The sequence below is a fragment of the Mastomys coucha genome, unplaced genomic scaffold, assembly GCF_008632895.1.
Source record: "Mastomys coucha isolate ucsf_1 unplaced genomic scaffold, UCSF_Mcou_1 pScaffold21, whole genome shotgun sequence".
Taxonomy (NCBI): Eukaryota; Metazoa; Chordata; class Mammalia; order Rodentia; family Muridae; genus Mastomys; species Mastomys coucha.
Window position 1 is genome coordinate 135,005,688 of NW_022196904.1, and position 27,770 is coordinate 135,033,457.

Consider the following 27,770-nt stretch of genomic DNA (forward strand, 5'->3'; position numbering starts at 1 on the left):
CCGTGTGTGGCTGTATCACCAGCTCACAGCCGTGTGTGGCTGTATCACCAGCTCACAGCCGTGTGTGGTTGTATCACCAGCTCACAGCTGTATGTGGCTGTATCACCAGCTCACAGCCGTATGAGGTTATATCACCAGCTCACAGCTGTATGTGGCTGTATCACCAGCTCACAGCCGTGTGTGGCTATATTCCTGCCATCCACCAAAAGGGAACCCCGGAAGGAAGAGTGAAAGAAAGCCTGGCTAGGGGCAGACAAAGCCTTCTCTACTACGGTCAATTAGCAGTGACAATACAACAGGGCCCAGTCCCAGGATGTCACATCTGTCACCAGTGGAAACTGAGTACAAAAGGCTTCAAGGTACCATCACCTGCAAATGAGGAGTGGCCCAGCCTGAGCTACATCCAGTCCACCAAGCGATGGTGCCACAACTCAACCACTGCTCAGCTGCTCCTTCTCCATGCCTAACCTGATGGCATCGGTTCTTGTTGTTCGTCTAGAATGTTCCCTAATTCACTGACTCCCTTAGCAACCTATAAAACTCAGGTTTTCCATGGCCAGCCAGCGACATCTATCTTTGACTAGAGCACTTCAAAAGGTATCGTTCATTTATTTTGAGCCAGCCTGTTATCTCACTCTGCTTCCAAATTGCAGCCTTAGCAACTTAGTGTTAAGAATTTAAACCAAAAAAGGAATGTTCTTCCCCTTATCACAAATGGAGTGGGGTTGGGAGATGGGAGGAGAGACAACTTCTCAAGTTTACTTGGCAGCCCAGGCACGACTGCTTCACTCTCATCTGCTGCCTAACGGACTTAGGTGGACCTGGCCTTCTGTGTCCTGCACATGGCAGGTTTTCACAGGGGGCTGCTGAAATGAAGCCTGTCAGCCCTGCAGGCTGCCATGTGGCCTACCACAAGGACAGGAGACACAAGCCATGCCTATGGTCACCCATGCTGCCTCCCTACTGGGCCTTTGTCCAGATGCCTCTCTTCTTCTGCCAGGCACACCCTGCCTGATCCTGCAGATCCAACTGGTAAAGCTGGGCACCTCAATCACATGTGATATGTATGGGTGTATGTGTTTGTGCCTGTGTGTATGCACATGTGAATGCAATATGTATGTGCGATATATATGGGTGTGCATGTGCCTGCATGTGTGCTTACATATGTGTATGTGTGACATGCATAAATGCACATGCTGTAGCACACATGTGAAGGTAAGAGGACAACTTCTAGGTATTGGTGTCTTCCACCATGTGGGACCTGAGCATTGAACTCGGTATCAGGCTTGGCGCCAAGCCCCTCCACTCACTGAGCTATCTCACCAGCCCAAAGATTTGGTTGCTTTTTTTTGTTTTCTTGTTTTATTATTTGTGTGTGTATGTGTGTGTGTATTTGAGTGTATGTCACATGTGTGCAAATGCTGAAGAAGGTCAGAACATTGAATACCCTTGGAGCTGATGTTATAGGTGGTTGGGTTGGGAACAAAGCCTGGGTCCTCCAGAAGACCAGGAGATACTCTGAGCTCCAGAGCCACCTCTCTAACACCACACCTACCTGTTGACTATAAACAAGTGGTCCAAACACTGAGGGCTCTTCTTGCCCTTATTTACTAGACAAAGCCTGCCAGAGACTTATAGGCATGGCCCAGGCATGGGAATGGCAGATGGGAACGATGCCCATGCTTTGTTGTACAGTCCTTGGTCCCCACCTTACAGACCTGCATTTGGAGTCCTCAGAAAGTACACTCTTTTAACATTTGGCCTGTCAGGTAAAATGTGTGTTTGAGAATCGCAGCAGGGCTCAGCCACTGAGGCAAGGCAGATGCAGTGTGCCCCAGGTTTCTACCTGTTCCTCACATGGCCTTGTCCCTTGGTCCCCAGTGTTGGGAACTAGAATTAACATACAGCTGGCCTTAGGCACTGAAGCTCTTACCAAGGCCTGGTATACAGCAAGAAGTCACACATCAGCCACAGTTATTCCCAACACAGCTAATCCCTGGGCAACATGCCACCCCTACTCCCACCTATACTTAGCCAGACACAGTCACCGTTTCCTGTCTTGTCCATCCTCAGAGAGGGACACCCTACTGAACACCAAGGCCAGGTCTGAACCTGTAACCTTTTCTGGTGCCAACTGGCTAAGCCGAGTCATGGCTCAGAGCTCCAAGACTCACCGACAACCTTGGCCACATTCACCGCTTTGAGTCCCATCAGGTCAGGGAGTTGATCAATGATGACATCCCGGCTGGCCTTGACCTTGTGTACCCTCTCAATGCTGCGCCGCTGCCAGTCGGTCCAGTAGATGAAGTCCCCCAGCAATGTGAACCCAAAAATGTGTGGCAGCTTGTCCTCTAGCAGGGTCTGCCGTTTTGTCCCGTCTATGTTGATCACCTGTGTGTGAGCAGAAACAGGAGTTTGGATAGGCAGGGGCTGCACCAATCAAGAACCAACCTGGGGCCTGACTCAGGCTTGAGCTGCCCCAGAGCCTCCACTTCATCAGCACCTAACCAGGTGCCATGAGAGGCCAGGTGTTACTGAACAAATGCCATGTCCTTGGCTGACGGAGGGGAGGCTGCTCCTACAGCCTTTGTAGCCTGGGCGTGGACACTGTGGATAGGCAAGAGTCCCCGCTCCCTGAGTGCTGCCGAGGCACACGTGGGGGCCTGGAGTACCAAGGAGCGGGACACAGAACAGGGTGAGCCCTGTGGGAAGGCTTCTTGGGATCCATTAGCAACGCCTGTGAAGGTAGTGGGTGGGCATATAACACAGTTTCAAAGGGCCAGGCCAGACCACAATCTGGGCAGGTTTGTCCCTTCTGGGCACCTCTAGTTATAAATTGAGACCCACAGGCTGATGGTACCTTCCTTCCCTGTCCATGCTAGCACAGAAGAGCCAAGTCCTCTTCTAGAAAAGGCCATGCCGATTAAAACAAACATTTAGGCTGGGAGTGTCACTGAGCTGGTACAGTGCACACCTGGCATGATCCCAAGCACCAACGAGCGAGGCTCCGTAGGGCATGTGGATGACCCCAGCACTCAGGAGGTGGAAGAATGGTAAGGAGTCAAGATCATCCTCAGCCACACAGTGATTTCAAGACCAGCAGGAGCCCCGGTATTCTCATTTTGTTGGAGGTTTGTTGTTGTTAGTTTTTAATTTTTTAAAGTTATTTTATGTGCATGAGTGCTTTATCTTCACGTACAACTGTGTGCCAGAAGAGGGCATCACATCAAGTTACAGATGGTTGTGAACCACTATGTGGTTACTGGGAATTGAACTCAGGACCTCTGGAAGAGCAGCCAGTGCTCTTAACTGCTCTTAAGCCACCTCTCCAGCCCTGTGTTGTTGTTGTTTTTAAAGCCACAGGGTGAGTGGGACTCTGGTGACCCACGAAGATCAGCAGTGACAGTGGCAACATCTCAGGCACAGAAAAAAGGATGAGGAAACACACCAGGTAATACAGACAAGCCTTGGCCTCCTGAGCAAGGCTGTACTTCTTGCTCATCAGGAGAACCGACAGCAAAAACTACAAGCCAGGCCTAACACTGAATATTGAACAGCAACAATTCACACAAGAGGTGAAGAGCAGAGGGTAAGACAGTGCAGTTCCACCACCTACCGCCAGAGGTCGCCCCACTCTACCCCATGATCTTTTATTTAATGTCCTTGCAGCCCATGGGCCTGTCTCCTCCTGCATAGGAAAGACCAAACTAATCAGTAGGTAACCCACACTGGAAATATAATAAAACAAAAGACCAAAGCTGGGCTCCAATCTAAGGCCATTCGGAGTTGGAGGCCATCAGAGTTGCTGAGAACCAGGTAGGCAGAGGTGTTTGGGGAGGTGTGTGGGTCTTAGCTGGAGGCTGCAGCTAGGACTGAGCTCGCGGGCTCAGTGGTGTTAAGTGAGCAGCAGAAGGCAGTAACAGACAGCTTCAGCACACACAGCCAAGAGTCCATCCTTTGGGAGTTTTTGTTTTGTTTTGTTTTTCAAGACAGGGTTTCTCTGTGTAACCCTGGCTGCCCTGGGACTTCCTCTGTAGACCAGGCTGGGCTCAGACTCAGAGATCTTCCTGCCTCTGCCTCCTGAATGCATCCGACACCACTTCCCTGCTAGAGTTCATCCTCACATTCCCATTACAAGACACAAGTGGTGCATAGGTCAACAGCTATGGGTTAAACGACTGGGGGAATGGTTGAACCCCAGCACAAACCATTAGCACAGGGAGCTCTCCCTCCTGGGGAGCAAAGCTGAGGGAGAGACAGCGACAATCAGGGCTCCAGGCCACCTAGTGACTCTAACTCCTCAACACAGGCCAAATCAGGGCTGGGAAAGGATTGTCAAGGCTAGGAAGAGAACAATCCACGAAAATGTCCTGAGGAAAGACAAGACTCCAGTTTTAACCTACAAAAGGTCAGATCCCTCCCCACTTTCTCTGCTGCCCCATCTCCTTATGTGTGAGTATGTGCATGTGCCACAGTGTGAGTATGAAAGTCAGAGGAGAATTTGCAGGAATCAGCCCTCACCTTCCATCATGTGAGTTCCAAGGCTCTGAACATGATTATCACAGGCTTGGTCACAAGCAACTTCGCCTGCTAAGCCGTTTTGCTAGCCCCTTGTTGTGTTCATTTTTTTCTTCCTTCCTTAATATCTTCCTTGAGATGCAACCTCATATAGCCCAGGCTGGCTTCCAGTTCACCATTTCTGCTCCTTCTGCCTCTGCTTCCCAATGCTGGGATTACAGGTGTGCACCACCATGTTTAGTTTATGCTGTGCTTTGGGATGGAACCCTGGGCCTCATGCATGATAGACAAGCATCTTACCACCTGAGCTACATCCCTAGCCCTACTGATCAAACTAAACTTTCCAAGTATGGTAAAGTAAGCTAGCTGCAGTGGGAACACACTTTCTTCCCTGGATCCATTCTAGAGCAGTGAAAGAAGCCCACAGAGAAACCAGAAGAAAGGGTGGCGGACATCAGGTGGCTCCACCTTGGCTCCCACTCCTGGGTTGCCCTGAAGCAAAATGAGAGGAGGCCAGAGCTTTCCTGGCCAGGTCCAGCCACACCCAGGGTGAGGAAAAGATTGGATCTGGGCTAGCACAGTGGCAGAGCTTCCCAGGGGGGCCGCCTCCCTGTGACTAAGGAACCTCACCCCGTGTCATCCTTTAGTAAGGATTACAGGTACTCTTAGACCCACAAGAAAATGAGAATGGCAATGAGCAGTTCCTACCTGCTCTAACATGCGTGCAGGAATAGAAATTACAGAAATGTCTGATGGTAGCCTTGTGTGTGTGTGTGTGTGTGTGTGTGTGTGTGTGTGTGTGTGTGTGTGTGTGTGTGTGTGTGTGTGTATGTGTGGTGTGTTACAGGCTAAGGCCATACTCTGAGCACTAGGAAGTTACTTCCCCAGCTCCCCTTTTCAGCATCCTGACTAGTTGCCACACATCTACACAATTAGCTCAGCTGGTCTCTGGCCTTCCTCAGACCCTTGAACTTAAGGAGGGACTGCCATTCAAGTTTCCTGGGCAACCAATTCTACAGCTGCCACCTTCCCCGGGGTCACTCACTTCCAAGAATTCCCAAACCAAGCATGAATGGGCTGGGTGTGGTGGGATTCAGAGAATATCCCATTCTGACACAAAAGAGGGCACAGACCGAAGCAGAGTTCAGGAAAACCTAGACCCAGGGATGCTGGAGCTGCGAGAAGATCCCAGAGATGGGTTTTCTGGGATGGGGCAGTAGACTGCATGGGACAGAAAGTATGGCCAGCTTGGTGGCTGTCATGGTGGCTGTCACCAGGAGGACAGAGGCAGGTGGGCAGAGTCTAGCAACTAGAGATTCTACTTGGATTGGTACAGAGAGAAGGAAGGGAACAAGAATTTGGATTCTCACAGGCTTCTGACAGGATCATGAACTATTGCATCCACTGTGAAGAGTTTAATGGTCCTTGGTAAATCACACTTTAAATGCCACCTGACTTGCAATTCCTCTATCAGACATACCCTCAAGGAAAGGAGGAAACTATATTCAGATATAAAAATGTATACATGAATACTGACAGGAATCTCATTCCTGACAGATGGACAAGAACGGAGGCTGAGGAGACACTGCAAGGCGTGTCCCACACACGGGCCCGTGACCAGCTACAGAAGAGGAGGAAGTGTTTGTGCACAGGACAGCACAGAGCCTGAATATGGTATGTTCCCAACAAAGTCAGACATAAGAGGTATATTGAGAAGTCTAGTTATAGGAAATATACCCAGAAAACTAAGTCACAGAGACAAAAAGGTGAAGAGTATCCCCAGAGGCTGGGGACCAGAAGCATGGGGAGTGGCTATGACTGAACATACTAAAGGCCACTTGGTTGGGAGCACAGAGCAACAGCTACCTGGTGCAGCACCTCTGGGTATCATGGATCCCATTGGCAAGTACGGTGCCAAAGACAAAGCTTGGAGCTGCCCTGGAGGGAGAGACTGGCTTTGGCCCACTGGTCCAGGAGACAGCCATTTTCTTTTTTTTTTCCTTCTTTTTTTTGGTTTGTTCGAGACAGGGTTTCTCTGTATAGCCCTGGCTGTCCTGGAACTCACTCTGTAGACCAGGCTGGCCTCAAACTCAGAAATCCACCTGCCTCTGCCTCCCAAGTGCTGGGATTAAAGGTGTGCGTCACCACTGCCTAGGATTTTTGGTTGTTCTGTTTTGAGACAGGGCCATACTATGTAGTCCAAGAAGACCTAGGATTCACCTTGTAACTCAGTTGATCTCAAATTCATACCAATCCTCCTGCATCATGCTTCAAAGACAGCACAGACCTCCTCGAGGCCTCTCAGACTGTCAGAGTGAGAGAGGCATCAGAAACCATTTTTTAAAGAGATTGCATATTTAATTTAATTTTTAAACTTGTGTGTGTGTGTGTGTGTGTGTGTGAGAGAGAGAGAGAGAGACAGACAGACAGACAGACAGATAGATATAGGGTGGAGGACACGCATATGCAGAGCAACTCATATGCAGAGGCTAAAACATACTCGAAGGAGTTGATCCTCTTCTTCCAGCATGTGGGTTCCAAGAATAGAACTCACAGCAACCACTTTCCCCCACTGAAAAGTTCCCATAAACCATTTTGGTTTTTTTTTAGAGATGGGGCTCAGTGTGCAGGAACTGACACTAACAGTGCGAACTTACTATTTAGACCAGGCTGGCCTCAATCTCACAAAAGATCCATCTATCTGTCTCTTCTTTCCATGTGCTAGAATTAAAGACATGTGTAGCCACACCCCTTTTGCTTGTTTGGGGGGAAGGGTTGTTGGTTGTTTTGTTTTGTTTTTTGTTTCATTGTTTTCTGAGACACTATCCTAATATCCCAGGTACTCAAACTCACTATGCAGTCAAGGACCCCAAACTCCCAATCCTCCTGCCTCCATCTCCTGAAGACACAGATTATGGACATGTGCTATCACACTCTATGTGTGTGGTACTGGGGCCTGAACCCAGGGCTCCTCATACATGCTAGGTAAGCATCCTACCAACTAAGTCATATGTCCAAACCCCTCACAATTTCCCTGAGGATTCTATTTGACCATACAGCAGGGCACAGACAACCACTGATGCCCATGGCAAACACATGCAATGGCCTGACGAGTGTCTAGGCCTGGCCTCTGCATGAAACTTTGAGCTTTAGGGCAACATTGAAGAATCCGGCCACATGATGCGAATCCTCCTTCATGCACATCTGTGTCCCAGGCCAGTTTGGTCTACAGAGTGGGTTCCAGAACAGCCAGAGCTACACAGAGAAACCCTGTCTCGGGAAAAAAAAATCTGTGCCCCAGAGGCCTCACTCACCTCAATTTTATCAGTTTTGGCATCCCCCCAGTACAGCTTGCCCTCCTGCAGGTCCAGGGCCAGTCCGTTGGGCCAACCAAGGGAGGTGTTCACCAGGACATGCCGATCTCGCCCATCTAGGTTGGCACATTCGATTTTGGGGTTCTCCCCCCAGTCTGTCCAGTACATGAGGCTAGAGAAAAAGCAAACGGCCATGATAGTGTCTGTTCTGCCCTTGCTATACCCTAATTCTGAGGGACACACCTACCCTAGCTTGTCAGCCTACGGCTCAATAGGAACATCAGAGCATCCTCCTACACTGCAGGACAACTCCCAGGGGCTGCAGGCTCAATTTCCACCACATAGAAGAATTCTAGAAATGACCCTGTAGATCATCTGGGATACCCTTGTCCTTGATGTGTTTGCTAGAGTCCAGAACGTCAGGGAGGAGGGCAACAGGGAGCCTTCTAGAAACAGAAGCAAAGCTCCCATATACTCACAACCCAAGGAAAAATCTGGAGGACAGCACAGGGCAGAAGTTTTAACTCAAGAAAATCCAGGTCACTCTGGACTCAGACAGAGCCTTGTCTCCTGCTACCTCTGACCTGTCTCCGGGTCCCCTGTGTATGAGAAACACTTCCTGGGACCTGGGATCATACACACTTCATTTGCCATCCCATTTCCCTGGATCCTCAGGCTCAGACGTCACAGGCTAAGAAGGGGCCCTAGCATCTGCTCCTACCTCAGTTCACACGCCAGACCTCTGTGGCTGTGGGGCTGTGACCTCACTGAGTTCTAGTGGTGTAGCTGGGAGTAGATTGTACGCTTCCTGACTCATCGCCTGAGCTGACCACTAGACCCCCTGCTTCCTCACCCACAGCTTCAGAATGCCCCAGTGCTCTTTGCCACCATCCTCTCTGGGGACAACCCTGCACTTTGGCCACTACCACGGAGTAAATTCTTCTGCCTATTACTGGGCCCAAAGTCACTGCAGCGCTCCACACTAACTGATGCCCCCAAGGCCCTGCTACCCTTAGGCAGCTGGAAACAGCACTGGCGCCAGCACCTGTAAGCATTGGCAGCTCCTGCTGTGCTCGGGCTCCTCTCCACAACAGAGAACACGCGTGTGCTTACAGTGTTCAGAAGACTGCAGCCTCGGCTCCTGACCAGCCCTGTCCCTCAGACACAGGGTCACACCCTGCACCAAGCATAGATTCTTCCCGACCCCACCCAGCATCACCCCCAGAGTTCCACAGCATCCGCCCCATCAGGGTCTGGTCAGTTAAAGTTCTAGCTCAGGAGCCCTGCTCACCACTGGGCACAGATGCTGGGGTCAGACACTCCTTCTTAGCCATGTCCACTTGGCACCGATATGGGTTTCCAGGGATCCGAACTTATCCTCGTATCTGCACAGCAAGCACTTAACTGCACTTAACTGAGTGATCTCTCTAGCCCCACTCCAGTTCTCGGGTGGTTTTGTTTGTTTGTTTTTATTGTAGATCCTAAGGATCAGCTTGGGGTCCTTATGCTTGCCCAGCCCCCAAGCTTTCTCACAACTGTCCTATGGCCGGCCCCTGAGCTCCTCCAAGTCCGGTCTAAGGACCAACTACAGTCGCAGCACTGCGAGACGTTTAAGAAATGTTCTTTTTAGACCAGCCCTACTCACTGACTCGGAACTCTGTGTATCTCAGGGGCAGGAAATAAAGGGAATATCCCAGAGCCCACCTGTACCCTCAGCCTTACCCCATCACAGGGTGCAACACAATAGCCCTCGGTTCGTCCAGGTCCTCAGATACCAGGATCTTTCGGGAGGTGCCGTTGAGGCGAGTCACCTCAATTCTGTCAGTGCCTGTATCTGTCCAGTAGAGGTTCCGGGCGACCCAGTCCACAGCAATGCCATCAGGGTCATTGATCTCAGTGTTCACAAGTGTCTGCGCACCTGAGCCATCCAGGTACGCCCTGCGGATAGCCCGCACCTCATCGTCGGTCCAGTATACATAGCCCTCCAGTGGGTCATAGTCAATGGCGATGGCATGCCGGATGTCGCCCACCTGCAGCACTATGTCTGTGAAGTCAGGGGTGTCCAGAGAGATCCTCCTCAGGTCTGTCCTTCGGGCCAGCAGCAGAACTTCCTCCGCCCCTGTGGAGATACAAGCTGTGAGGTCAGAGGTCTATCACTGTGGCTGAGGCAGGCACAAGAGCCTGGGCCTGTGTCTCAGTCAGTCCTCTACACCACAGCAGTGGCTGCAGGGGCTCTGTGGGGCTGACACTGTGTTTCCTTGTTTTACAGAAGATAACAATGAAGCACAGAAAGGTTGAATAACCAGCTGGAAGTCCTCAGGCAGGCCATCTGGCTTCCACCTGCGTGTGAGCCCTCTGCCTCTTGTCCCTCTCCTGACCATGAGCCCATCTCTGCAAAAAAAAAAAAATCCTGCTGGACGCCCAGGGCTCCAGACCACAACTGCCAGTCCTTCTGTTCTCCTCCATCCACCCTGTCTTGCTCTGTCACCCAGCTTCCTACCATGACAGACACCAGTGTCAAGTAAGGTCTGTCATGCACTGTGCTGGGATGGAGGGAGCCCGGCTCTAAGCTCAGAGCTCCCCCACCCCCACCCGCTGGATGCCTGCTGCAGAAGCACTAACACAAAATCTAAGACCACTTGACATGCAGGTGACTGAGGCAGAGACCAAAAGCAAGAGAGCCAAGAGACCTGAGCCCAGACCAGACACTTGAGTTCCTTCCACAGTGGCCTAGACCCAGGGGGCTACTATGGGCTCTGTAGAACAGGGTCCCACAGGAGATAAGCAAGAAATATACACTTCCAATACATCTTAGAGCTACTGTGAGTTGTCAGAAATCAACATGGCACTAGACACTGAGAACCTGTGGGCAGTAGAGAAGCTGTGAAACCTGTTTCCATGGCTGCTGTGACTGGGGCCTTGGTCGCAGTGCAGAGAGCCTCAGGCACATCAGCAGGACTCTCACATCTCCTTTCCAATATGAGCTAAAGCCAGCCTTGGCCCAGGACTGCCATCTCTAACCACCCTGACTGCTTGGTGAGGCTCAGACTTTTACAGCTAGGTTCGGGGGTCATGTGGCCATTAAGTCTCTTCTGAACCAATGTGTTCCAGACCCCAGGGCCCAAGAGTCAATACTAAAAGGCCTGGCATGGTAGTATACACCTTTACTCCCAGCATTTGGGAGACAGAGGCAGGTGGATCTCTATGAGTTCCAGGTCAGTCTGGTCTACACAGTGAGACCCTGCCTTGAGAAAAACTAAGAGTCAACACTAGGACATGGGGCTAAGAAAAGGGATGACCTGGTGACTTCAGGAGCCTGGTACACAGCAGTGTGGGAATTGCCTCTGTTAAACCTTCCATGCTGGGCTGTCAGAGCATCTCAGGAAGATATCCACAGAGCCTCATGTAGACCTAGGAACCCAAGTATGCCCTCAACCCTGACACAAATGCCTCCCAAGGCTACCGGGGCCAGGGCGTATCTTACTCCCAGAGCTGTATCACAGTCAGTCAGCCATACCTTCCTCCCAGAGTTGTGTCATAGTCAGCCATCCCTTCCAGCCCTTGATGTTCTCTGGGAACCACAGAACCAAGAATGTCAGGGCCAGCGATTCATTCTGGCATCCCAAGGCCATTCACATACAGTCAAGAAGCCTTTTGCGGCAAAGGCAGTGCTGACACCTCCCTCACATGCCAGCCTCCAAGTCAACAGCCTGCTGTCAGGCATGCTGACCACGTAGCCCCCAAACAGTGCAGGCAGCTGCCCGTACTCGTGCTGGCTTGCTCAAGGTCCTCAAGGGTCAGGACATTTGCTTTGACTCCTCCACCAAAGGAAGCAGTCACAACAGCCGGGGAAACTGAGGTACCAGAAGGAAGAATAAGGCAAAATAATACTTGTGAGAGTCCTAAGTGCCCAACAGCAACAGAGACCCACCCTTGACCCAAATCCAGGCTGCCTGAAAAGGTGCATGCTGGGAGGAAAGAGAGGAGCAGAACTTGGAATTTCAACATTTCCCTCCTCTGGCTCCATTCTCAACATGTCCTGTTAACCTCTGACCTGTGCAGGGCCTGACACTGTCCTCATCCCGCAGTCTCATGGGGACTGCTATGTGCCCTTTTATACAGTGCCAAGCCCAGAACAAGGGTCAAACTCGCCCGTGGAGACACGGCCCTGGGGCTGAACCTTCCTGGTGTGAGCATCAGGCAGGGCTCTGAGTCACCAGGCTTGTTTCTCCAGGCTGGTGGGACCTGGTCGCTTCCTGACTCTAACACTGAGCTAGGAGTCATGAGGCTTAGTCAACATGATAGATAAGAGATGTCTGCTTATAGAAGAAGCCCAGGAAGTGCCACCAAGGGCACTAACTGTCAGGGTCTCTGTGTGGGACAGGCAGTATGTGCCAACTGTATCTTGGCTTCACACAGTGCTCCCACTTCAGGAAGCTCTGATCCCCGGTGGAAACTGACTCGACCCCAAAACCACATCGAAACCTGTTGTGCTAACCCCGACTCACAATCCTAATGCAGCCAACCATATGAGGTGTATCTTCACATCAGGTATGATTATACCAGGAACCTGGTACACAGAGAGGCCAAACTCACAGCTGAAGGGCGCACAGCAGCAAGCGGGAACCTAAGATCCCTTAAGCCAACTAGGAGTGAGTATGAGAGGCTTGTCAATAGTGACCAGGCCAGCTCGGCCACACCACCAGTTTCTATCTATAGGCAGCTACTTTAGCCCAGACCTAGACTAGCTATGGCTGAGGAAGAGGTGGAAAGAGGGAATTCACGAGTCCCTTCACACCCCCAGGGTAACAGAACAGAGACCATAAAATGAACAAGACCAACAAAGAACCCACAATCTCAAAATATAGCCATGAAACAGAAGTAGGGGGTAGGGAAGGGTAAGGACTGGGGTTGTGGAGGTGTGAGGGCTACTCTCTGTCATCACTTGGATGAGTCTAACAGAATGTCCCCAAGCTACACACAGGCCCCAGCCCTCTAAGAGATAAGTGAGCACAAGGCCCTAAAGAAGAGTCATCTATGGGGACTCTTCCCAGCCACCCTGAGAAAGACTGTGAGTTAAGTCTTGGTGACTACAGCAGTAATTCACAGCTGAGCTAACTCCGTGGCTGTCCAGTGACTCCATCATGGTGAGCAGGGGTCCTCTGGAACCCCACCACTGCACAGCATCTTGGAACATTTTTAGTTTTACAAAGAAAAATACAGAAACCACATCAGGAACACTGAGACAGGGCCACAGCCCAGCCTTGTACACAAGCTGTAACACAGGCTTCCCGGGCTTGTAATAGGCTCTGGCCAAGCGCAGGCCACAAAGAGACAGCTACAGAGGAGCCCCCACCAAATATTTGCCAAGGCTGAGGGGGGGGTGCCCATGGCTGATCTCTGAGAAGGGTCTTTAAAAGTGAGGCTAGGGACTGAAGAGATGGCTCAATGGTTAAGAGCACTGGCTGCTCTTCCAGAGATCCTGAGTTCAATTCCCAGCAACCACGTGGTGGCTCATAACTATCTATAATGGGACCCAATGCCCTCTTCTGATCTGCAGGCATACATGCAAATAGAGCGCTCATACACATAAATAAATAAATAAATGAATAAATAAATCTTTTTTAAAAAGTACAGTCATAACGTAACTGTAGGCCTAGGGTGGTCCAGGGGGACCAGAGACAGCACTGGCCATAAAGAAGAGAGGTCGGCCTACTGCTTAGTACCAGCAGAACCAGTAAATGATGTTTGTTTAAACATCAAGGAAGCAGACAGTTTAGAAACTAAAAGTTTGAGTAAATACTTGATTTTTAAAAATTTCTGGGCTGGTGAGATGGCTCAGCGGGTAAGAGCACCAACTGCTCTTCAGAAGGTCATGAGTTCGGATCCCAGCGACCACATGGTGGCTGACAACCATCCGTAATGAAATCTGATGCCCTCTTCTGGTGTGTCTGAAGACAGCTACAGAGTACTCATTTATAATAAAAAATAAATGTTTAAAAAAAAATTCTTTCTTCCTTCCTTTTTTTCTTTCTTCTTTATTTCTTTCTATGTGTATGTGTATACATGTGCACACATGCGTGTGTATATGTGTGTGTAAAGCAGAAGACAACTTGGGTTCCCAAGATCTAACTCAGGTGGTCAAGATTGGTGGCAAGGCCTTTTACCAAAAGTGATGCCTTGCCCTCTCCTGGACCTAGCTGTGTAGACACCTGGCTTCTTTCTCTATTTCCCCCAGGAACACACAGGTAGGGCCAGGTGCCAGGCTCGGGCATAGCCTTCACACCCTAAACTTGTGACTTTACCAAGATAAGTTTATTCCTTCCCTCATCTGGGGTTCAGAAGTCAAGAGTTAAGGTGTGGCAGGGCCAGCTCCCTCTCTGGGCTCTAAGGGAGGGTCCTTCCTGCCTCCTTCAGCTCCTGATATTGCCGGAAATACTTGGCGTTCCTTGGTTCATTGCCAATCACTGATCCCTGCCTTCAGCCTCACACAGCCAACTGCACTGTGCGTCTCTACAGTCTTTCTCACAGGAGGACACTGCTATGTGGACCCACCAAATCCATCATGCCTCCATTTCATTTGATTACCTCAAGAAAGGCATGCTGTCCAAACTGGATCTCATACACAAGATGTTGGGATAAGAGGTTTCAGAAGAAGGCTCAGGGCAATGCTGGAAGGCGGGGGCTCCAAGTATAAGGGACAGCTGGACAGTGGTCACTCTGAAGCATGGTGGACAGTATGTGGTTAAGTATACGCTGAGCTCAGAGACCAGCATGATTACTATGGGTGGAGAGCTATCCCATAGGCCACACTCTGCTGAGGACCCGCCACACACAGGACACTAGGCAGCTCCAAACCCAGCCTGTCCTTAAGAAAGCCACAAGCAAATAGCATGCTGTGTGTGCAGCAGGATTCCAACCACAGACTCAGACAGCCGGACAGACTGCCGCACTCAGATAAAAACCTGAAAGGAAACAAGCTCAAAGGGCTACAGGGTTGATCTGGAGTTCTCTAATAAGGTTAGCAAAGGTTTTCCCTGGGAGACCAGGAAGAGCCAATAACCCCAGGGAAAGAATCTAGTCACAGCACCGAAACCAGAGGGCGTGGCTGCACACCTTCAGTCGCATTTAGAAACACGGACACCTGAAAGTCCCTTCATTCTACAGGTCACGGTGCATAATTCTGATTTTCTTATTACCCGTGTAAAAAGGCATACGTCATTCTGAGCCCTCAGGTTGTGAAGGGACCTGCAGTGAGCACCCTGTGGTCATGACTGGGAGGGTTAAAAGAAGTACGCCTGGGGCCAGCGAGACAGCACAGTGCTAAGCAAGCCTAAAGACGAGTCCAGTTCCTGGGACCTATGTACATGTGAAAGTAGAGAACAAAGCTGCCCCATGACCTCCACATGGTGCCATGGTATACACAGGCCTACTTGCACACACAATAATAAAATAATAAAATAAAAAGGGCTCAGTGGTTATGAGCACATGCTGGTGCTGCAGAGGACTCACGCTCAGTGCCCAGAGCCCACACAGTGACCACAATGATCAGGAACTCCATTTTCGGGGTCCTGATGCTCTGTCTAACCTCCATCATCACCACACATGGAGTGTACATACACGCAGGCAAACACAAACACATAAAGTATGATGTTTTGTTTAATGAGAAAAGAAAGGAAGAGATAGAAGGGGGAGGGGAGTAGGAAGGGAGGGGAGGGGAGGGACGGGGAGGTCACAATCAAGAACTATGAAAACAAGTGGTCTCTAATGACTGGCACCTTGACTGAGTGCTAGGAAAGTCATTATATGAGTTCTAGTGAGTCACAGCTTCTTCAAACATTGCAGCCAGCTCAGGCTGCCTGGACAGCAGGCTGGGACCTTCTGCCCCCTGAGAACAGCACAAAGCCTGAGCTGCAGTGCACAGGCACACACCCAGACACACAGCTTCAGAACAGCAAAAACCTAACACCTGATAGGAGAACCTGTGAGCAGCCAGACATCCCATAATACACAAGGAGGAAGAGAAGGAGGGAAGGGGTTCATTTTACATCTCAGGGGTATTCATGCTTATAGGTGTTTACAGAGACACAGAACACCAGGCCCTGGAGAAGACTTAGTGACACAGGAAACGCTCTTGAACGATAAGAAGTAACGCTCGAGTCTGCACGTACCCTGGGAACAAGTATGCATTTGGACTTGAATACATGGGAAAGTGAAAATCATGCCAGCCAGATGGCTCATTGGGGAGGGATGGGACCAGGGCACGCTTCTTTCCCTGGAGCCGGAGCTGAGGACATGCAGCTTTGGCCTCTGGGGTCTCAGTATGGTGAAAGGAAGGATGGAGTCGAAACTCTCACCCACCTACAGATGTGGCCCACGCCCGTCAGTTACCTTTGCTGGAGCCTGGGAGGTAGATCTGCTGGACACATGGGAACTGAAAAGCTAATCTCTCCACAGAAACAGTCTACCACAATCCCAAGGTAACAGGCTGCCCCTAAAGGCCCCAGCCCCTCTGTGAGGCTGCACGCAGCCTGAGAGGCATCCATGACCCCTGTGACTCTGCCCTGCCAACTCCTTTCTCATCAAGACAGAAAGCTAAGATCCAACCCTTCTCTGTCCCCATGTGTACTGGCTGGTTTTGTGTGTCAACTTGACACAGGCTGGAGTTATCACAGAAGGGAGCTTCAGTTGGGGAAGTGCCTCCATGAGATCCAGCTGTGGGGCATTTTCTCAATTGCCCCTTGTGGGTGGTGCCATCCCTGGGCTGGAGGTCTTGAGTTCTATAAGAGAGCAGGCTGAGCAAGCCTGGAGAAGCAAGCCAGTAAAGAACATCCCTCCATGGCCTCTGCATCAGCTCCTGCTTCCTGACCTGCTTGAGTTCCAGTCCTGACTTCCTCTGGTGATCAACAGCAATATGGAAGTAAGCTCAATAAACCCTTTCCTCCCCAACTTGCTTCTTGGTCATGATGTTTGTGCAGGAATAGAAACCCTGACTAAGACACCATGACTCCTGCCGTGGTCTCCTCCTCAGCTGCCCTTAAAGCAGGCATGGCCAGCTTCTTCCTTCGCTCTAAGACCCGAGGCAGCGTGGGCAGCGTGGGCAGCTCAGTGACTGAGGTCTCCCTCCATTCACTCTGCAGTCTGAAAGACAGTAAACAGCCCGGCCCTGCGGCTTCCCAGCTGGAAGGTAGCCAAGATCTTTTTGGGGTTTTTTTTGCAATTGATTAAGTTTCTCCACTGCCCCCTTAGGGGGTAAGTGGTTAGACTAACGCCAAGAAGTACCTTGGCCTGGGAAACCCTGCCTAATGACTACAGGGTCACAGGCCCAAAGGAAGTGGCTGGAGCTGTCTTGGGCTCTGCTCATAACCTGAGACCCAAGTGACTGCCTGAAAGGCTCACCCCAAGCAGACCAACAAGCATGCACGGGAAGGCTGAGCTCATGATGAATGGTCCCACAGACACCAGGCCTGAGTTCTGGGCTGAGACCATAGCTCTCAACAAAGTCACTTGCTGACCAGCACAGAGCGAAGTCAGAGCCAATCTTAGGCCTCTTCCACCTTTTCCATCTCTTGTCACAGCCTCTCACTGGTTCCCAGATATGTCTCTGCTTTCCCTCTCTACCATGCCCCTCAGGTCACTGAGTGGGTACTCACACCAGCAGTTTGGTCTAGTGGTCAACACAAGCTCCAAGGAAAACAGGCCTGATATCAGTGACCAACTACATTCTCTACCGAACAGCCTTGAACAAGCTACTCGACCTGAAACTCGGGTGGAAACAGCTCCCTATCAAGGCCAGGAAGAGCATATTGTAAAGCTCCAATCTCGGCCCCAGCACAGACACCCCCCCCACCCCCCCAATGCCTGTGGCCATGAACACTCTTCCCTCTTATGAAGCTCACAGGTGACACAGAAGGTATGGCTTTCCTGGGCAAATTAAAGATTGTGGGAGAGGGCTAGGAGACTCCAACCCAACTGGTGAGGTCGCTGCAGAAGGCTACACCTCACCAGGCCACATTCTTCATGGTCAGGTTGACAGGATTGGGAGTCACCTGGAAGACACATCTCTGGGTGTGTTGTGAGGGTGTTTCCAGAGAGGCTTAGCAGAGGAGAGAAGACCCACTCTGAATATGGCAGCACTATGGAGTGGAGTCTCAAAAAGTAAGCTAAGCTCCAGCATTCACCTGCTTCCCGACTGCAATTCAGCAGCGGCCTCACAGCCCTACAGCTATCCATACACGCCATGATGGACTGGGCCCTCCAGCTGGGAGCCAGAATAAACCAAACCCCCCTTTACGTTGCTGTTGTCCAGCATCTGTTACAGTGACAAGGAAAGATCTAGTCTAGTCACTCTCAAAAGCCCACTGCTCTGGGCTTAAGGCTCAGTTCTTCAGAACAAAGGCCAGTCTTTCTGGGTCTAGGAACATACATAGTAGTCATTCTACACATGGCAGTGTGTGTGTGTGTGTGTGTGTGTGCGCGCGCGCGCGCACACGAGCGCAGCTGCTCACAGAGGTCAGAACAGCATCAGATATCCTAGAGCTGGAGTCTGAGGCTCTTCAGAACTGCAGGACATGGGTGCCGGGAACTGACCTGGGGTTCTCCATCCGTACAAAGTGTCAACCCCTGAGCCATCCCTCTGGCCCCAGCATAGTTATTGTTACCATTGGTCACACACTGTCCTGCAGCTCCTAGAGATGCCTGTTTTAATGAACATCTGTGTGCTCTGCATCAGGAATCTACAGAAGGAAGCCCCAGGAAGGGTGGGTAGAATAGGTTGTGAGTGCCCAAGCTGTGCTCCCATCAGCAGCTGTGCACATGCTCTCTCACTTTTGTGCACCGTTCCCCTCTGAGAAGCACCCCCCCCCAAAAGATCCTCAAACAGCTCCAAGAAGAAGTGAATAAAGGCTGAGATCATGCCATGGCAGCCATCACCACCCTGAGGGGACACTATACTGCCATCTATGGTGGCTGGCTAGAATCCACATAATGGACTACACTTAGCTATGTGAAAATAGTGGATGACTATCAGGCCACTGAGATGGCTCAGCAGGTAAAATCACCGACTGCCCTTCCTGAGTTCAAATTCCAGAAACTACATGGTTACTCACAACCACCTGTAATGAGATCTAACGCCCTCTTCTGGTGTGTCTGAAGACAGCTACAGTGTACTTATGCCGGGCAGTGGTGGCACATGCCTTTAATCCCAGCACCTGGGAGGCAGAGGCAGGCGGATTTCTGAGTTCAAGGCCAGCCTGGTCTACAGAGTGAGTTCCAGGACAACCAGGGCTACACAGAGAAACCCTGTCTCAAAAAACAAAAAACAAAACAAAACAAAGCAGATGACTATCAGCAGCTCACATGGTTCACAGAAACCTTGTGGTTGGTGCACATCTGTAACCATAGTAGCACTCTCGAGGCAGAGGCAGATAGGCCATCACAAGCTTGAGGTCAGCCTGATCTGATAAAATCAGATAAATAAATTTAAACACAGCTGAAAAGTTTAGAGGCAGGATCTCAGGTGACATTCCCAAGTGGATAAAACGCAAACCCAGACTTCAGAGGCACATGAGGAGGCCCTGAGGAAACCATATGCTCACACCACGTCCCTTAGAGAGGTAGAGAAGATAAGGCCGGCCCCACTAGAGGCATCCCAGCTAGTTGCTAAAGATCCCAGGCATAACCAGAGAACCTCAGCTCTTGCCACCGCACTTAAACAATGTTTCCAGCTTCCTTCCGGGGGGGGGGGGGGGGGGCCCACACTCTGGTCCACTGTGAAGCTACAGTGAGGGAGCTGGATCCATTTGTCCTTCACAGCAGAGCTAAGCTAAGCTAAGGCACATGCCATCCCTCGGAGGGTCTACAATAGAGCCAAGGAGACATGGCATTAAAGCAGGCCTCTGAAGGCAAGCCTGGAGCGATGGCCAACCAGGCAAGCTCAGGAGAAGTGTGTGTGGATGGGGTGGGGGAGGTCCAGGCTGCATAGCCAGAAAGGAGCTAATTTATTTCCAGGAAACAAGAGGTACAAGATGAACAGAGACTAGAGGCCAAAGGAGCTGGAACCCATCCACTTCTCTGAAGACAAGCAGGAGGCCCGAGTGTCAGCTGAGTGCTTTGAACCTGGCAAGACTCCTTCTAAGTAGTGAGTGGTGGAGATCAGAATACAGGGAATCTCATACTCAGAGAAAAAGCGTATGAGTGTGTGCAAGTGCGTGTGTTTGGGGAGGGGGTTCCTCTGGACAGCTTAGAGGGCTCTACAGGACCCTACCGACTCATAACTGTTCTCCAAAGACAAAGGGGCCTCAGGTAAGTGCAGGGCCAGGCTGGAGTTGGGAGTGGGCTATAGGAGCAAGGGGAACATGAAGAGAGGTGGGTATGACAAGACTGTCACCAGGAAGATGCCTCTCACTGCTCACCACAGCCAGAAAGCATCAGCTGGTAGCTGGCCTGTGCACTGACCCCAAGGAAAGCTTTCCTTTCTAAGAATATGGCAGGTGCCCCTCTCAGGGCAGGGAGGAGCTCCCAGCCTCACAGTGGGATGAGAGGTAGGAGCCTGGAGGCCTTTTCTGCGTGACGAAAACAGTCTCTAGCTGGGGTGGCAGCTACACACATGGATCAACTGTCAGCCGATTTGACCCGACACTCACAAGGTGTGTGTTTCTGATGCAGTTACACAGACGTACAACATGATATAGCATACAAGCTTACCACGCAGTCTCCTGGACCATGCCATCCAAGTTTCTTGCTATTAAAAATTCACGGTCCATGGTTGAGAACAGCAGCTGCCTTCTGTTTGCAAAGTCAATGCCAATCAAGGCTGCGGTGCAGACTCCCCCACAGGACCTCCTTTCTTTTCCCTTTGACCTACTTCCCTGATAAGTGACTAGCCAGCCAGACTCTGGGAACAAACACACCCATTATTCTTGGCCCTGGCTGAGGGCTGCCTGCCCATCTGGCTAATCTGTCCTGGTGGGTGGGTGGAAAGATGGATGGATAGATGGATGGATGGATGGATGGATGGATGGATGGATGGATGGATGGGAGGGTTAGTCAAAGTAGCTCCAGTTGTCCCAACTACCCATCAGACCCAACAATGAGGCCCTCTATTCTTTCAGCAGTCCCCACTCAGACTATCCCTGACAGTCAAGCATCTGTTAAAACTATGTCTTGAAGGAGTGTGGGGAGGGTGGGGGTACACTATCCATGCCCATCCTGTGATTTGCTAGGCCTTGCTGAGATGACCCACAGCAATAGGTCCAGTGGCCAGCTTTGCCTGGTCAGCATCCTCTGGTCTGCTGATTTGTGGCTTACAAAGTAAGATATGTGTTGTTAAGTCACTGTCCCAAAGTCTAGGTGACAAAAGCCAGAGCACCAGGGTAAAGGGTCCACAAAGAGCAGGACTTGGCGACGCTGACAGTGACAGAGCTGCAGGCTTCGGAGGACAGACAGCGGTGGCAACTCCCAAATAAGGCCCCTGCTACTGCTGTTTTTAGACCATTCCACATAATTGGAAAAACATGGGGGAAACCAAAGCCAGCTGCCTGTGGAGGCTGCTCCAGAGGGGGCAGGGAGGGAGGCTGGCCCAGGCCGAGCACACAGAGCTCTCAGCTTCCAGCTTCCTAGATCTATGGAAATCCACAACACAGCCACTCCAGTCCTCACAGCTCGGCTGAGCTAAGGGGAACAGGCTACTTGCTGTGGCATGCTCTGCTGGTCCCTGCAGCTACCTCAGAAAAGCTGGGGGAACAGGAAGCAGAGAATCAAAGGCAGAGGTCCCCTGCCCATAGATAGAGCCTCAGGACCCAAATGCTCCTGAGCTCCAAGGACAGATATGCAGTCTGTGCTCACGCAAGCAGTGTGTGAAGTTCTTTTTAACAGGGTGGCACATGCCTATAATCCCAGTACTTGAGAAGCCATGTCAGGAGAAATGAATCTGAGGCCAGCCTGGGCTACATACTGGGTTCCAGGCTAGCCTAGGCTATATAGGAAGATTTTTTTTTTTTTTTTTTAAAGAGGCTTCATGAGCTAGGGAGATGGTTCAGTGGGTGCCTTGTTCTGTGTGAGAACTGGAGTTTGGACCCCCGGAACTCATATAAAAATGCCAAGCAGCTATGGTAGCCCCAAAACTTAGGAGGCAGAGAAAGGGTCCCCAGACCAAGCTAGTTATCTAGACTAGATGAATCATGGATTCAGATGAGAAATCTGCCTCAATACAGAAAGGAGAGAGTGAAAAATACTATGTCAAATGGTGGCCTCCACATGCACCAGGCCTCCGGCTCAATGTCCAGTTATCTAAGGGGGTGGTCTACTCTCTCCACCTCTCAGAGCAGGAGGAAGCGGCTCAGGATCTTGAGTCACTTGGCACTCCACTGCCACTCCACTTGGCAATGGCTACACAAGCATCTGACCCTTTTGCCCCCAGTTTATGGGATGCCCCCCACTCTCCCATTAACTGATACTATCTCAGGCCATACTTCAAGGAAGACTCTAAGCTGGCTTTCATTGGCTCAAACTGAGGTCAGAGCAGGACTCTCTCATCTTCAACCCCATGACGTAAAGCCCAGGAATCCAGCAGTCATGCCTAGGGTTCGAAAACCAAACTGGGAGGAGGGGGAAGCTAGGCAGTGCCTCCTACCTACTCTGTGTCCACCTAGAGGAGCAGACTCAACCACACTCCATCCCTGCTCCATTAGGCTTGTCGGTGGCTAGGACACCTACTGTGCCCCAGGAATCCAATGACAGCCAGGCCAACTGTCCCTGCCTAGGTCAACAGTAACCTTGAAACCATAAAAACGGGAAGCATATTCAGAATCCCAGGATAAACACACACTTCTGCAGCAGGTCACCAGCCGGCCTGTCTACTCACTGAGATCTTTCCAGCCGGGTCACCACAACCTGGCACCAGCTAACCCTGGCATCTACTTGATTCCAAATGTCTGGGAAGAATTGTTCTCTTGGTCTCAAATCAGAGTGTCCGCCTGGTTCCCAGATCAAGTTCAAATTCGAGTCCAGTTCCTACTAGCCAAGTGGTTAGTCCTTCCTTCAACCACTCCAGAGTGCTGCTTTTGTTTCCTTGCTGCAGATAAAGAAACTGGAGCCCAAGGAGGCTGAGTCTGTCTCAAAGAAGACAGCCAGGACACAGACTAAAGCCTAGTATGATGACTAGGAGAGGCTGAATCTAGGTGCCCTGAGGTAGCCAGTGAGTTTCCTTATCACCAGGGAGAAACTGGGATGCTGGTGACAGCAAGACCTGCTCCCTACCCCAGTCCCCATGGTCTCCATGCCTATCACTTCCAAAGCTCCCTCTGGGAAAGCTATGCCCTCTCCCAACACATTCTTGCTCCAAATCTCCCTTTCCTTTTCCCTATGGATCTGCCCTCTGAGCAGGGCTAGCTACTTATCCAGCTTTCCCTTATGGGACAGTTTTCCCCCATATGGCCTCAAATGGACAACACTAAAGATCTCACAGATGCCACAGCCACGAGGAGATCCTTAGGTAGCCCCTGGCCACTCCCAACTCTTCAGTCCTCATCTCCTCCTGACACCGGTGAGGGCTCTCCAGGTGCTGGTGTCACGCACGGGCATCATTCTGACCTTCTAACCATCCCTGACCTCTCTGGTCCCTGGTGAGACACCTGCAGGGAGCCTCTAATCCCCAGGACCTCAAGGCCACATCACTTAGCCCAGGATGACCTTGAACTTTTGATCCTCCTGCCTCTACTCCCGGGTGCTGGTATTAATTATGCGTACCACCGCCGACACACCTGAGCCAACACACCTGATTCGTCTGGTGCTAGGACTGAAGCCAAGGCTTCATGCATGCTGGGCAAGCAGTCTAGGAGCTGAGGTACATCCTCCTTGATTCTTTCTCCAGCCTAGCAGCCTAGGAACTGTCTAAGGGATGAGGATGCAGAAGGAGGCAAGGCTGGGAATTCCTGCCTTAGAGAAAACAGCAGTCTCTCAGTCCTATCTCATAGGAGACAGAAGGAGGCAAGGCTGGGAATTCCTGCCTTAGAGAAAGCAGCAGTCTCTCAGTCCTATCTCATAGGAGACAGAATCCTGGAGCACAAAGACTAGGGTCGTCCTGAGAAGCGGGAACTTCAACTGAGGAAAATGTCTCCAATACTGGAGCACTTGGCCCGAAGCTGCTATCTTTTTTACACCACCCCCCTTCTAAAACTCAGGGGTCTATGTAGACAAGGAGGAGGAAAGACTGTAGGAGCCAGAGACAGTGCTAACAGCACTTCTCAGATCCGACAGGTGAGATGCACACATGAGCTGATGGCACACTCGGACAAGTCAGACAAAATCCCAGCAAAGAGAAGGGGGAGCAGCAGTGAGGCCTACCCTAGGCAAGGAGCTCATTGGAACTGATACTTATGGGGAAGGGAACATTGGTTTTCTTCATGGAGTAACACTAGATATATTAACCACATGCCAGGGAAGCTCTAATGCTCAGGAGTAGTTGGCCAACACAAATCAGACTCAATAGTTTTGTGTGTGTGTGTGTGTGTGTGTGTGTGTGTGTGTGTGAGTGATATTTTGTTTTTAATAGAAAAAATATGCAGTAGGATGGGTAGGGAGGTGGGGAGACCCTGGGAAGAGTTACAAGAAGAAAAATATTATAAAAATGTATGACATAAGATACTCAAAACATAGAGAAAAATGTATGGAGCAGTGTGGGAGGGCCCAGCCCACCATGGCTGGTTCCATCCCAGGGCAGGCGGTCCTCAGTTATCTAAGAAAGCAGGCTGAGCAAGCAGGAGGCGCCAGGAGGAGGGTTCTCCACAGCCCCTGCTTCAGTTCCTGTCCTGATTTCCTTCCCGTCAGGATGGACTATGACCTGTAAGACAAATAAACCTTTCCTCTCTAAGCTGCTTTTGAAAGTGGTGTTTGACACGGCCATAGAAACCTAACTAGGACACACGCCTTTTTTCTCACCTGGAAACATCTCCCTCCTTTTAACACAATACTATAGTCGGGGCATCTGCATCCAAAGTGGGAAAAAACTTGGATTTAGCATACCAAAGTCCACTGACTACAGGGGTGCCCTCAGTCTGTCGCACACTCCCACCACAGGAGGACTCTGAGTGATAAACACTTTGTCCTGTGCCTCTGACAGTCTTTCTAGGAGTGCCTTTCACAGCTAGTAGAGACAGGATTCTTTGGAAAGTGGAACACGTGACCCCTGGACTCTGAGTCACTGAGGAGCCTGGCTCCCACAGGAACGCCAGGGCCAGCTGCTCATCCTGACCTCCAATACCACAGGTATCTACAATCTAAGTTCCACACGGCAGAGCACACAGCAGGGACCAGGAAAACCTCAGAGTCACACCCATGCCTGAACAGCAGCTGGAGCTGAGCAAAGACATCTCTTCAACCCCACACACTGACATCAAGAGATAGCCTTGAGGAAGCTGCTTAGACCAGGCGAGGTGGAAAGCAGCTGCCTCCCTGGCTTTCCCTGTGGGAAAGGGCCAATGGTGAGGGAAGCAGGCTCTGTCCCCAGAAGAAAAAAAGAAGTAGCCTTAGGATGGCTGTGTTCCTCACACCTGATAGGACAAGCCCCAGAGTCAACCCAGAGACTCACCACAGTAAGACTACATTTCCTGGAGGTGAGAATGCTGTCTGTCTACACCAGGAAACTGAAAGCAGCCAACAATGAAGAGTAAGGCCTGAGCCAAAAGGTGTGGGAATCAAGCAGGGAAATGAGAGGGTTCACACCTTTGAGCCCAATGCTCAGGAATCGCAGGCAGGCAGATTTCCATGATTTTGAAGCCAGCCTAGTTTATACAACAAGTTCAAGGACAGCCAGAGCGACATAGTAAGACCCTGTCTTAAAAACAAAAAGAGATATGCTAAAGTTGATGGGGAAAGCTCATAAGGCCAGGAATTTGAAAGAGAACATGGACTGGTATATGGAAGGTTTTAGAGAGAGGAAAAAGAAAAGGAAATTATGAAATTATGTTATAATCTCAAAAAAATATATATTAAAAAAAAAGAGGGAAACCAGCTCTGTGAGTCAGAAAGAAAACTTTTTGTTTGTTTGTTTAAGACAGGGTTTCTCTGTGTAGTCCTGGCTGTCCTGGAACTCACTCTGTAGACCAGGCTGGCCTCGAACTCAGAAATCCGCCTGCCTCGGCCTCCCAAGTGCTAGGATTAAAGGTGTGCGCCATGACTGCCCAGCAAGAAAGAAAACCTTCAACAAGACTGATTTGGGATCCATATTTGCATAGGAGCGTTAACAGAGAGTTAAGACTTGAAGCAACTGAAACACAAGAAGAAAAATAAAGGACACAGATGCAGGGAAGCCAAACCAAATCCATGTCTTTGCTCACAGTGTCCATGGCTGTAGGGCTCCAGAGGGCAAAACTGATACAGAGTAGGAAAGTTTAGTGGGGCGCCACACTGAGGGCTAGCTAGCTCCCTGAGTGGCGCCCACTAAAATCCGTCCTTTTATTTTTACAGTTAATAGCTTTTGGATAAAAACTCAGGACAGCAAACTTTTAGGGTGTGACCATATGTGGACATGCTCAACACCTTGAAGGTACTACTAAGCCAGGATATCGTTTTTTTGATGAGGGACCCACGATTCCCAAAGAGCTCGCCTACGGGGTGAACCCAGCTACAGAGTCTTCACTAAATGGAGCCGAACCTTGTGAAGAGACTGCCGTGTTTGTTACTTTGGCTAGAGACAGCCACCCCCACCAGGCCAGGCCCCACCTGTCCCTGCCAGTGCCAATGTTCCACCTCACCTGCCTTACACGTCTTGCCATTGTCCTGCAACTGCACACCAGTAGGGCAGGCACAGGAGTAGAATGGTTCCCTCGGGGACAGCAGGCACAGGTGGGAGCAGCCGCCATTGTCCTCTTCACATGGCGTATGGACTGGTGGGGACAGGACAGGATAAAAGGGAGTTGCAATACAGGCTGTGAGCTCACCACTGCCCAGCCATTCCCTCCCATATGGGCTTGCATACCAGCAAGTCCTCACGTGTCCTGCAGGACAGCTGTCAGGTGTCCCTCCAGCCCTACACCATGATACCGTCTCATCCCTACGGGCCCTCCTAGTCCTACCTCACCGCTGACCACCAACAGGGAGGACCTTCAGCCTCAGCAGCAGTTCTGTAATTTCTCAAAAACCATCTCAGACCAGCCCTGCCCCTGCAGGGAACATTCCCCACCCTAAACTTTCTCTAACAAGGAGATAAAGTTTTGAAGGATGCCACTTTCCCCAGGAAAGTCACCCGCTACACTTCCATGGAAATTCTCAGGAGCGGCTTCTGCAGGCGTGCCTGGGAAGCCTGGGTTAGTGAACTCCTGAGCACACCCTGTCTCTTTTTTTTTTTTTTTGGTTTTTTCGAGATAGGGTTTCTCTGTGTAGTCCTGGCTGTCCTGGAACTCACTCTGTAGACCAGGCTGGCCTCAAACTCAGAAATCCGCCTGCCTCTCACACCCTGTCTCTTTAATCTGGCTGGACCTTGCAGGCTCCATCCACAGTAGGTTACCACACTTAGCCCGTGCACGCAAGGGGGGGGGGGGTTCGCGCGAGAGCGCGCACGCTAGTGCGCACACACACACACACACACACACACACACACACACACGCATATACAAGCTTCTTCTTCTAGCCTAGCATGTACTTCTCTGGAGGTGTGTCTCCCTACAGGTGCTTCTGTAGGATAGAGGCCTGGTCTGGTCTCTCCTTAGCCCTGTTTACCTACTCCCTACTGCATTGCCTGGACCCACTCTGTCTCACTACTTGACCCTATACTACCCCATTAACCTGGCTGAGCCTCACATCTGGGCTCTGTCCTTCCCATCTACACCCTGTCCTACCCATACCAGCTGACCTGCCTGATGTAGCCTCTCCTACCTGTGAGCCCTACCCTGTCATGCCTACCCCCTGCCCCGCCCACCCCCTCCCCAGTGCCTCCCCTGC

The 27,770-nt window shown here is 50.8% G+C and overlaps 1 protein-coding gene across 1 annotated transcript in view; it reads right to left on the reverse strand.

Annotated features, from left to right (window-relative positions):
- The window catches only part of Lrp5 (LDL receptor related protein 5), a 105,703-nt gene that overhangs the window by 38,613 nt on the left and 39,320 nt on the right, over positions 1-27,770 (reverse strand). The window contains exons 5-8 of the mRNA XM_031389102.1: positions 26,585-26,716; positions 9,555-9,951; positions 7,833-8,004; positions 2,175-2,391 (exon numbers count right to left, since the gene is read on the reverse strand). Of these exons, the coding sequence (XP_031244962.1) occupies positions 2,175-2,391; positions 7,833-8,004; positions 9,555-9,951; positions 26,585-26,716 (918 nt within the window). The remainder of the gene's footprint in view (positions 1-2,174; positions 2,392-7,832; positions 8,005-9,554; positions 9,952-26,584; positions 26,717-27,770) is intronic.